This window comes from Aulonocara stuartgranti (genome assembly GCF_965226115.1).
Source record: "Aulonocara stuartgranti genome assembly, chromosome: 12".
Classification (NCBI taxonomy): domain Eukaryota; kingdom Metazoa; phylum Chordata; class Actinopteri; order Cichliformes; family Cichlidae; genus Aulonocara; species Aulonocara stuartgranti.
Window position 1 is genome coordinate 31479477 of NC_138948.1, and position 12882 is coordinate 31492358.

At 40.4% G+C, this 12882-nt stretch overlaps 1 protein-coding gene across 4 annotated transcripts in view; it reads left to right on the forward strand.

Annotated features, from left to right (window-relative positions):
* The window catches only part of LOC309719077 (netrin receptor UNC5D-like), a 309431-nt gene that overhangs the window by 289607 nt on the left and 6942 nt on the right, over positions 1-12882 (forward strand). For all 4 annotated transcript variants that reach the window (XR_014280140.1, XM_082554925.1, XM_082554926.1 and 1 more), the window contains 2 exons: positions 4971-5135; positions 7643-7821. Coding sequence is in view for 3 of the 4 variants with exons in the window: in XM_082554925.1 (XP_082411051.1) it covers positions 4971-5135; positions 7643-7821 (344 nt within the window). In the remaining variant the exon portion in view is untranslated. The remainder of the gene's footprint in view (positions 1-4970; positions 5136-7642; positions 7822-12882) is intronic.

Below are 12882 nucleotides of genomic sequence, written 5' to 3' on the forward strand. Positions count from 1 at the left end.
TGATGGGCCCTCAGAGGGTTGGTGCAAACCCAAGGCCCTCTTTAAGCTATGCCCCCATATATAATAAGACACTCACAGCAGAAAATTATTAATTTAGGCTCTATAACGTTCCAATTACGTTTGTTTTTGGTCTTTCTGCACCATTTTGTCTTTTAAACTGCTCTTTTAGTGTGACTTCTGCTGTAAAGTGGCTTACAGGCACCCACTCTCTCTCTTTCACACATGGACCATGAAGAAGGATGTGAGCAGTGATTAATAGCTCTGTGTTTGCTTTGCTTTCAGGGCCATTAAGAGCAAACTGTATTAGATCAGTGGCCTCTGTTTGTGTACCTGTTGTCCTCACTGTAACACCGCTGTGACTTAAAGATGTAAATACAGGGTGAAAGCGCTTCAAAGACACCTACCCTCTGCACCGCCTTATTTATGAAGGCCTCAGGACGGCAGGCAGCGCCAACCTGCTTCGCCCGAGCAGGTGCAGAATAATAGCAGAGCATCGAGCCATACATCAAGTCAGCTAAAGAGCATCCCAGCTTTTCTACGTCCATCACCCCCCCCCCATCCTGTTCGCCTATGCTTCCAGATTCCATTATCTTCTGTCGTGAGCCTCACTGGGCAGCCCAGATCAAAGCCACATGTGCTAAGTCTGCCACACAGACAGGTCACTTTGCAAGATGCAGATATGGCCGAGATGGAGTTGAACAGAGGTCAAGGACATTTCCTCAAAGATGTGCCTCCTCCACTGAAATTAATTATACATCAAAGGCAAACTTCTTCGTCTGCACCTAATTCGTCCGTACAGTAGACTGCTTACAGCACAGCTGCTTCTGTTATCAGAGTAACTCTGCTGGGATTCAGGCTCTATTTGCAAATCTTATCATGACTACTTCTTTGTCTCTTTAACAGTTGTTATTTCCATGCATAAATACATCAAACCCTGGAATCACTGAAACTTCAAAGCCCACTCTTACCTTTTATCCTGCCTCATGTAAGTGGCTGTGTATGTGATGGTGTGGCCACGTGTAGAACAGTGCCCCAAATCATCTCATTTCGATGTGGCACTGAAAGTGTTTTACAGATCTCTCCGACCAGAGTCAAGGTTTGTGAGAGCAAATGAGAAGTGGAAGAATGCATTCCAATCGTGCATGCAAATCCCTAAAAACAGTTTAAAGAATGAAAAGATAAAGTACAACTTTTCAAGTTAGTAAGTAGTGGTTTAATTATAACCCAGGTTTTTGTAGCTGTCGTTCCAGCTTTCAGAGTCTATTCAGTTCTAGTATCTTGTTTTTTAAAGTGCAGTTCAGACTTTCATCTCCGTGACCTTTGACACAGACAATTCAGGAATTTCACAAATACTTCATCTGCATTTGATTCAACAGAAAAGAAAATTTAATTCAGTCAGTACTCAAATCAGTTTAGCACATATCAAGAAATCAGCAACAGTTAATTTTCACAGTTCAGCGTGTAATCACAACTTTGAGATACAATCTAGTTCCTCTGGAAAACACAAAAATAATGGTTTATTCCTACCACACAAAGTCTGAATCAACATGCTTAATTCTGGAGTGTCATACCAACCCTCTACATGGCTGTGAATCCTCTCTGTGCTCCTTGTCTTTCCCTGGAAGCTCCATATTCAACATCCTTCTTCTGTACATGTGCAAACTATCTCAACCTTGCCTCTCTAACTTTGTCTCTAAACCACGGAAAACAAAAATCTTAACGCCTTCAGCGCTTGGCTTTTTGCTTGTGTCACAGTCTCCAAACCCTGCATTATAGTAGCACTCACTACCACCTTATGACTCAATTAGAGTTCTGTGTTGAATCTTTGTCGACTCTTCAACATAGCCCACAAAAGTGACCAGCATCATTGCCAACAGTCACACTTGTGGGTGGTGCATTATGTGTTAATTACCATGTGGTAGTGTCCGGGTGCTTTATACACAGTGTCAGCCACGATAAAAACAAATAAAATGCTGGGACACTCTTTATTGTGATCTTCTTCTTGGGGAGTTTTTTGGATGCAAACACTCTCTTCACTCTTCCACCTGCTCCCTACTTTCACTACAGATCACAATGTCATCTGCAAACATCATAGTTCAAAAAGACTCCTGCCTGACCTCATCAGCCTGTCCAACACCACTGAAAACAAGAAGGGGGTCAAGAAGAGCCAATCCCTGATGTAATCCTATGTGTTGCTTATGCAAGTTGTGCAAAAATATAAATGCAAATACAAATGGCTGTAGAGCTCCCAGCCCAACCTCACTGGCCACATTATGCTTGACAGGAGGTGAATGACAAGCCAACACAACACCAAAGCAAACCACACATGAGCGGGCATGACAACACTTTTGGTGCATGGTAACCTGCTAAACAGTGAGCTCAGCAAGCAAAAGCTTTCAATTCGAGCTGCACTCTGCAGTGGTGGTGGAATCACCTTGTTTACTACAACATTCATGTCGCCTGTTCATGCATGTAGTTCAACAACTCTTTTTTTAAAATTAAAAAAAAAAAACAGCTGCAGAGACAAAAGTTGAACACAAGTCATATCAGAGAATCAAATATAAAATTGATTATAATCCATTGTCCCCAAAAACTGGCCTTTCTGTTGCTCGTACAAATCTCCTATTCATTCTCACCTTTACCAGCAAGTGGCGCTGTGGTTACTGTGATTTCCTGTTGCTGATACACTTAAACAAAAGGTAAAATGGCAAAAATCTTTTATAACACGAAACACTCCAAAAGCACAAATCCCCGTCAAGGCCACTCACTCTCTGGGAAGTATTTACTTTTAAGGGAATAACATTGGTTTTTATGCACTTTAAGACATTTCTAGTGCAGTAAAAACAAGTGCAAAGGCTTTTCCTATTTACCCTGTTGAAGCCAATTTTAATATACTTTATTTTTTTATGAATATGCTTTATGTATTGCATCCATTTTATTGTTTAGTAAATCATTTAAATCTTTAGCAATAAATAATTTTTTTTACACAGTTCATTTAATTTTTTCAAAAACATGTACTTATGCATTGATGTGTATTCTAACTGTTATAACCTGTTATTGTAATGTACATAACAAAGCCATAATAAAGTAATATGATATTTAGAGTCCCCATATATCATTCCCTTTATGTCTATATGTTCTCAGTACAAACAATGGCAGTGAGAAACAGAGTTTTAAATAGCTCTATATAGCAGCATTATTACTTTGACCTTTAGATTAATCCAGAGGTTCCCAAAGTGTGGGAACCTCTTCCCAAACCTGCTAACATTATGGACAGGTTTTTGATGGGGCGCCCACACAAACGCAAAGCAGGAGATGAAGCACCGCTAAATATGTTTCCAAACCAACTTCCTTCCAAGCCAAATATGGTGAAGCATATCTTCACCTGCACAAGTGCCAAGGCAGGATTGGTTTTCCCTGCGTCGGGAGCACACGCTGGGCTCTCCAAATCACGGACAAACAATATCCCACATTCTAGATTTTTAGTTAACAAACACTTCTTGTAATGACTAACTACTCCTGACATTTTGGAGATGTTAGCTCTTTATACAGTAAAGTTACAGTGGGATACAAATAACATCAGGCTGATCCTGCCACGATTTGGTCCCCCTGTCCAAATCACGGACAAACAGTATCCCACAGTTGTTTATGTTTTTGAACCCATTTTGCACAGAGAGGCATTTTTTGAAAAATGTATTGATAGCAATGTTGAATATTATTACCCAGGAAAAAAACAACTACACGTAAAATAATCACACCGTGACGCCGCTGCCTTTCTAAATGGAAGGATAGTAACTGTGTTTGTATATGTAAGCCTGTAAAACCTGCAGATAGTCAGATTAACAGTATTTTGCCTCTGACATTCTGCAATTAATCTCATGTAAACAATAACGTGGCGCACAGCGTGATGTGAAAAAAGGCACATACCTTGACATTGTTTGACGAACTGTATTCCTCGTCCACACGTAAACGCAAAAAAGGAGTTTTACAAAATCTCCATATTCGTTGATTTGAAACGCTGTTTACGTGTGGACGAAAGGCCCAAACGCATTGAAACAGCTGCATTTTCAAAAATACCCGTGTAGGTTTGGACGTAGCTTAAAGAGTTAGTAGTTTATTTTATTACTACCTGATTTTATTGCAGTTTACTTGTATTTGCTTAATTGTTTACTAAATGTTTGAGGTGGGAAATGAACCGCATTGAAGTTTGAAAACAAAATATGGGTGTGTGTGGTGGGAGGATGTGTTTGCGTGGTAGAGGGGCGAGAAAAATTTTCTTGTAAAACAAAGGGGGCCTAGCAAAAAAAGTTTGGGAACCACTGGATTAATCTATTGACTTTACAGGAGAGGTTAAATCTGACATGTTGTATTACAATCTTATACAGTATGTTCTACGCGTTGACAATACACAGCACACTTAACATAAGAATCATAGTTTCTAAGTTACAAGGCTTCTTGTCAATTTTAGACCAATGAATCATTGAGTTGACCTTGATGACCTTGGTGGATGTAAGCCATATTTTAATGAATTGTTAACATGCCTCCACTCTATACTCCTACAAAGTTTAATGAGAATTCATTCAAAACTTTTTGAGCTGTTGTGTTTATAGACTGAATGATAACACACACACACATACAGGTACTCCTACAGTCCAAAGGTTAGGTTAACTGGTGATTTTAAATTACCCATAGGTGTGAATGGTTGTCTGTCTCTATGTGTTAGCCCTGCAATAGAGTAGTGAGGGTGTATCCTACCTCTCGCCCTATGGTAGCTGGAATAGGCTCCAGCTCCTTTGTGACCCTGAATTGGATAAACAGGAGAGATAAATTACAACTGTTTATATTTGTACACTTCATCAACTATACAATATCACTTGGTTTTATATTAACATAATGTATAATTTGGGTTAGGTCATATTGACCATTGAGTGTGATGTCGCTGATCTATTCTCTCTCTTTTCCCTCCTCAGGAATTCTCCTTCCCCCAAGTGTGGTGCAGCAACCAGCAGCCCCTGTACTGTGCCTTCTCTCTGGAGAGATACAGCCCTGTCACCGCCCAGCTCTCCTGCAAAATCAGCGTGCGCCAGGTCAAAGGCCATGAGCAGATTCTGCAGGTCTATACGGCTGTGGCCGAGGTGAGGCTCTGAAGCTGTGGGGAGGGTGTTTCACTTTTTTCACTCAACCTTTTTGTAACCTTCCTGGAGTGTGTACACCAGAGCAGGACCAGCTCTCCTGAGCTTGAGCTGTGTATTAATAGAGCGAGGAGAGCACTCTTCCTTCCCTTCTTTCCAAAAACAAGATCCAGCTGTTTGGTGCATTTGCTCTGTGTTTTTTAACCTCTGTTTGTCCAAGAGGACGCATGTTCCGGCAAATAGCCGCCTTCACGTTCACATACACCAACACCTGGGAGCTGCCTGCTGTAACAACAGCTTTCTATCAGCTGCTGAACAGCTCCACCGGAGCAGCTAGGAGTCAGGAATACTCACTCAAGAGCACCTTGGCAGTTGCTGTTAAGGCAGAAGAGAGTGCTGCTCATTGATTTCACCCAACTGCTTTTTCCACAACCAGTCACAAATGCGCTTGTCCTACCTCAAGGCCACCAGTACTAATAAAAGTCACAGTCAGACGTGAAATATTATTTACAATGACTTTTTATGGTTTGATTAAATTTTGCCTTGATGATTAGTGGAGTTTGTCAGACAGGAAGAAGAAAAAAAAGCTTTTATAGGTGTGATGTGTTGAATTCAAAACATCAGCGGTTTCAGTTTGGTAAATATAGCAAACAGGCGTTTCCAGAGGTCTGCAGCATGTTTTACAATGCGGGGCCACCATGTTGAACGGATATCATTGAAAACAGCTTTACCACTTCTTTGCACCAGAGCGAACCATACTCAATCCATCCAAATCTTGCTACATTATCTCAGGATTGCCGAAAGTCTGTAAAAAGACATAGATGTTATAATGTTACTCCAACTATATGCTGTTAGACCTAAATGGAAGGAGAGGACTCAATGATATTATATTAGTAACAGAGCTCAAACAGCACACTGCTTTCCTTTTAAATCGCTTGCCTATATTAGGTTAATGAGTAAACTGGTTTTGTGAAAGATCCAGTTAAAAAGAATACCAACTGAACATTGCTTATGAGCTCTCTCTCACAGGGCAATCAATCCTGCTTTTCCCCCAAAGGTTTCATAACTGCTGCCACAAGTAATTTCATGGTTAAGGCTTGTCTACTGCACTTTTAACATCCATCCATTCGCTTCCGCTTATCCTTTTCAGGGTCGCGGGGGGGCGCTGGGGCCTATCCCAGCTGTCATAGGGCGAGAGGGTCCACCCTGGACAGGTCGCCAGTCTGTCGCAGGGCCAACACACAGGGACAGACAACCATTCGCACTCACATTCACTCCTAGTGACAATTTGGATTATCCAATTAACCTATCCCCACAAGCTGCATGTCTTTGGACGGTGGGAGGAAGCCGGAGTACCCGGAGGGAACCCACGCAGACACGGGGAGAACATGCAAATTCCACACAGAAAGACCCCGGCCTGATGGTGGAATTGAACTCAGGACCTTCTTGCTGTGCGGCAACAGTGCTAACCACCGTGCTGCCCACGTTTAACATATTTAAAAAAATTTCAGGACTTCCACATTAAATTTGACTTGATTTAAATTAGTTTTAATTACTTTAAACGCAGCAGTGACACCTATCCTCAGATTCTTAGAAACTGACCAATAAAATAAAAATTACAGAATCCTCGTTTTTCTTCCTGTTGGCTTCCAAGTGTTTTAAAGCCATTTTACTATTCTCTAAGCTTTAGTATTGTGATAAAAAAAAAAACATATTAACTGTCCATGATCATGATTAATCACATGCTGTTTTATGTTACGGTGCTCGTATCTTGACTCGACTTTGTGATAACTAACTTTGTGTGCTATGTTAGTAATGCTGGCTTGCATCCACATTTGAACCAGTGCAGGCAACTCTTCCACTGGGCATGTGCAGAAGACACACAAAGAAGAAAACAGCGCACAGCAAGATTTTAACGTGTTTTATTTATAGATCACAATCCAGCAATATGTTTCAAGTTATGACCTCAGCACTCACTGAGCAGAAACCAGACTGTGAACTCAGTAAGGCATTCTTGTGTCAGTGTGCTGTCTTCTTCCTCTTCGTCTTCTTCTCCAAGTTTAGTTCACAGAGGCAGTCAAATGCAGCACTACTGCCCCCTGTGTTATGACAGCATTTTTTTCACACCTCCATCCATTTTATTTGGATGGACGCAACTTTTATTCTGTTTTGGTAAAAAAAAAAAAATTTTATTAAATCTGAAATCTTGGTATGGTCAAATGAAAATGAGAATGAGGCCACAGAAAACTGATACTCCTTAAACTGTCCACATGTAGGCTTAAAAGATGGTTTTCATGGTTTGATCCACAGGCCACAGGAATCCACAGATTGAGAAGTACCCCCATACACCAATCACTTTTGTCTCATTGGCTTACAGTCTGTTTACTGATCTTTTAATGTGTAAAAATATTGTCCGAAGGGTCCTGACCCAGTAAACCTCAACTATTTGCAGAGTTGCAAATCCTCTCTGGCCCTGGTCTGATTAGTCTGCTTCTGTTCTGTTCCTCCAGACCGAAAAGGAGTCAGTTCCATTTTTTATGCAGACAGACTGCACCATCACGTCCCAGACGGGGCCCAAGGCCTTCAAAATCCCCCTGTCCATCCGCCAGAGGATCTGTGCCACCTTCGACACTGCCAACGCCAAGGGCAAGGACTGGCAACTCTTAGCCCAAAAGCTCCACTTAGATCGGTGAGTGTATGATGTGCATCCTCTTTGAGGCCGCATGATCTGTGTGTGTGTGTGTGTGTGTGTGTGTGTGTGTGTGTGTGTGTGTGTGTGCCCTCTGTAATGAACACAGGCTGATGACCAGAGATGGGTAATCCGATTAGTTTTCAAGTAAAGCGTGGAAGTACTGACCTTACTTTGAGTTTGATTCCGTAAAAAGTGACAAAAACATTAGCGTCCACTGTTCACTGCGTGGGAAGAAAACTTATTTTTACAGTGAAAAAAACCCTAAACTTCCGAGCAAGCACCGAGTACGCTGCCTTGGAATGGGCAATTCACAGAGAAACTTGCGGATTCTTCCACCCACCGATGCGGCACACCTGCACCAGGGCAAACATCCGCCCGCCCCCACTCCTGCTAAACAGGTGAAAATAGAGCAACACGACTGCTGAGTCTTTGATTTCATTTATTTTCTGCTGTGTTTTACTTGCATCTATTTGAAAGACTGAGTGTAAACACAAAAACCTATTTTATTTTATGTGCTGGAATGTGCAGAAAATAATTTAAATGTTAAACAAATTTCTTCCAGTCAGAGAATGTTGCATATAATTTAATGTTTGCTTGATGCATAAAGTTAAAAGATTAAAACTGATAAAAAAAAATTTAAAAAGAGAATTTTTCCATTTGATTACATTTTGTATGATGGATTATGCAGAAAAAGTAGAATTGGGCTGAAAGATCTATCGCTTTATCACCTATTCAGGTTGTAAATCATGTTTTTAAAAAGTAACTAAGTAACTAATAACTAATTACTTTTGAAAATAAGTAATCAGTAAAGTAATGGGATTACTTTTGGGGGGAAGTAATCAGTAATTAGTTACTGATTACTTTTTTCAAGTAACTTGACCAACACTGCTGATGACAGTGATAAGACTCCTGTGGGTGTTGATAAGCTGCTGAATGTAGCTTCAGGTTGCTCATGCTCCCTGAGCATCAAGAGAGACGGCTGATTGTTTAACTGTATGGCACGTGGTGTAACTGACTGTGGGATGCTGTGGAACATCATACACACTCTGACACCTACATCCACTCTACTTTTGAAACATAAACAGTGCGAAATCCAGTGAGCCTCCAACATTTCTGTCACTCTGACCACTTACTTCTTAGCTGATTTTTTTCTTCTCCCAAACACAAATATGCATTTTTGATGAGACGCTGCACTCTTATTTCCCTGGCCCAGTTGTTGTCTTTGCTTGGCCTTAGCTGGTGTCAGCTATGATCTCCTGTTAAGTGCATGATTCATGAGATGCTGCTATCTAAGAGTCTTTTGGGATTTCTAAATTATCCAGATAAGCTTTCCTCTCCAAGTTGGGCAGCTTTGAACTGAGCCTGATGTGACCAATCGTTGCAGTTTTTTTGTGCTGCTTGCTGTTGTGTCTCTTGTGAAGAACCACACAGCGGCAGTGAAACACTGCCCCCAGCTGGACTCCCTGCTCAGTGAGACACAAAGGCATTGTACTGTATTGGCATGGCAACAAGCTTTAGTTTTCCTTTCCTTTGGCAGAAGCTGAGAATGAAATATAAAGCAAACTCTGTTCAGTGGTAATCACTTGCGGTGGTAATTTATTCTTAAAGGGTCGAACTTTTCATTCTAGGTACATGGAAAAGCAGATGGTTGTGTTTACTGCAGCGAGACACTCTTTAGTTCTATTAATTTACAGTTAGCACTCAGTATTCTGATTTTCTAAGAGTCAAATAAAGGGGATTCAATGACCCAAATGGGTTTAATATTAGGATTTTAAACGATCAATTTTGGGGCCATTATAGGTAACTATTGTTTTTTAGTGGATTCCATAACCAGGGTCCTAAAACAGTGGTTTCAGAACCACAAGATGAAACTAAGTTGAATTAACCTGATATACAGGGAAAATAAACAAAAAGAATTTACTGAGGTTATTGGCCAAGGTTTAACTGTTTTATTATATGCAATTGATTGGTTTGATTCTGCATGTGCCAGAAGTCCCTCAGAAGTGTGTGATCAAGCTCGTGACCAGGGTTCTTCTGAACTCTGCTGAGGCTCCTTTTTGGTAAATTATTAAATTAATAAATGATTAAACTGCCAATATGTCTTGTGTCTTCGGACTTCAATCATCCAATCCAATAAACAGCACCGAACAGGAGCCAATAGCAGAATAAGCTGTTTAGCAGTGGCAGAGATAATGTTGCAAGTTTTTCATTGATGCAACCCACATACTCAGGTCTGCTGCTCAACCCACAAATACATCCTCCTTACAAGTCTGGCACTATTTGAGGGAAATAAGCTGGCTTTCCAACAGTATCAGATTTCTTGGCAAGAAGCATTGTTACAACAAAGAAATAATCAACCAAACACAAATGTTCTTATTTTTTGTCCCAAGTTTACTTGGCAGCTTCTGGTGGCTAGGGAAAATTCAGTGTTTTCCACTCAGGTGTGAGCAGTTGCTGGCAGTCACTGTGAAATTAATCACCGTAGCCCCAGTCATGCAGGCCTAAATTGGTGTTTTTGTATTAAAACACAACTATAAAGTGTAAGAGCAGTTGGAATGACCATGTAAAATTTTTGTCTTGGTCATTTTCATCAACATATTACGTGCACTGTATTTGCATTCAGATTTTGAAACATTTAAATAAAAGATGATGTCATCTGCAAAGGAAAACATCACTTAAATGTAAACCTGGGAGCCAAAAGGAGAACAAACAGGCAACCTGGGGGAGAGGGAGGGGGAATAATTGGGAACAGATGGAGCTAATTAACAGAGGTGAAAACAATCAAGGCGGGGTAGTCATTACTGCAGTGGAGGGAAAACAGACAAGGACAGGAAGTAAAAACAGCAAAAGGTCTACAGTTATCAAAATAAGAGAAGAAGTCACAACAAAGACAAATAAAAGTAGACACAGCCCGACAGGACAAAATGCAAAGAAACTAACAAAAGATGAAAAACATTGATGGTAAATCACAGGTTTGAACTCAGCATTTTATGACAGGCCACGATGGATTTCTCAGAGTACTCTGTAGAGTAGCACGGATACGGGTTCTTCTTGCCATTTCTTAAAAATTCACCTTAAATAATGTGTAAATGCACAGTCAGCTAACAATAAACAAATCAAAGATTTGCAGCAATGACCGTTATGAAATACCTTGTAATGGTCTGCTGTCCCTTGAACAGGGGTGGGCAACATGAGAAACTGGGACGAATTAGCTGAACACAGGTCTGTTCATTAGTACCTATATTTATTTACAAACTACTAATAGAGTGGATGTTGGGAAACAGGGAGAGTATAAATCCTCCCTTTTCTGACATTTGAAAAATTTAACCCACACTGTGCTACTTCCTGCCTTTTTCAATTACTGTATATAATGATATTAAGATTTATGCTTATGTTTCATACTTTTGTTCTTATCGCTTTTCAGTAGCTGTTTAGTGGTTGAGCTTTTTTTTATTTCCATTAAGTTTTTGCTCTCTGTAACTCTACACACAGTGTTTCTGTTTCTACTTCCATTTGTTTTTTGCACTTCTTAGTGCACCGTGGAAAAGGCACAAGAATTTCTGTCAAGATAAGAACTCTATTAATCCTATCTCTACCTAAAAATGTCAACATTTTACCAATATTTAATCAGCAGTGCCAGAAACAACTGTGCATGTTTTTGCCAAAGTTAAAGACTTCAAACTTTGTACAAAGCAAATAGACTGCTTCTAGTATACTGCTGCACTTTTCTACTCTACTTGAGCACTCAAAGCATTTTATACAACACGCCTCATTTACTCTTACACACCCATTCATACAAGTACAAACAAGTGAGAACATTCACACTCTAATAAACACATCGGAGAGTGTGAAGGTTAGTATCTTAATACTTTGCTTAAGATCACAGCATCTTGCCCAAGGATACTTTGGCATGCAGACTGAAGAACAATGGAAGAAATCTATTTGGGTTGGAACACCGGGGCTCAAGTCAGATTTGATGCCTGAGGTGGAAATACATGTGGCCATCACTGAGACAGGCCCTTAATGTGGGTTTGTTAAACTTCATCACTGAGAATGCTTGTTCACATATGAAAGTAGATCCGAGAGAACCAACATCTTCTGGATCATGTCTCCTTATGTGTGGATGTGAGTTCTCCTTTTTGAGAGAAGAATACAGGTACAGCAGTTATACTGACTTAAACAACACCTCCTGGTGTTTAAAACAATGCAAAAGTACCAATTTTCAGTTCCAGGTTTACTTTATCTTGCATCATTTCAAAAGTTCAACATTTTGCCTGACTTGGACAACCATCGGCTGAAATGGGCTATATCACGGACATCACAGAGCCAAGGAGAAAAAGTCAAAATTGTCCGCTTTAGTATTCAACTGAAGCTCCAACTTTCCCAAACTGTCCTTGATCCATCTTATTATGGTTCACCTGGAGAGGGGCATATTCCAAATGTTTTTTTTTCTCAGGGCGTATTAGTGCAGCAGAGTCCATCAAACACTCTTTGACAATCTCCCCATCAGAGAACGAGTTATAGTTGTTTTTGTGAATTTGTGAAATCACAAAGCTACTCTTGGCAGCTTCATCTTTCGATGTGTATAACGTGGTCAAAGGTCCTTGTTGCTTTTTCTGCTTTGCCAGCAAAGGTTCAGATGTCCGTTCCAGCTCTGGATCAGTCAAGTTTTTGTATTCCTCAATTCAAACTGTAAACCTTAAACACAGCTTTAAAGTGGACAGCTTTACCTCTGACGTCAGTAAATAAATACTCAGACGTCCACATGAGTTACTCTTTTTTTAATGTGATCTCACGTCTTTTGAGGCTGTACTCTCACATCTGTCATAAACGTGGGTTCCAGTGCATTTGCAGTGAAGCTCCATTCACAGGCATACGTAATGTAGAAAAATAGCAGTCACTTTAAAATTAATAGCAGCCAGCTGACTTGTGATTTCCCACAAAATTGCAAAAAACAGTAAGCGGAGTTTAGTTGAAGACTGTTTAAGACCCCACTGAAGTCACGCGCACAATGCCCAGGTGTGCCCTTCTAGGAACAGATTTCATTGTGAAATAAAA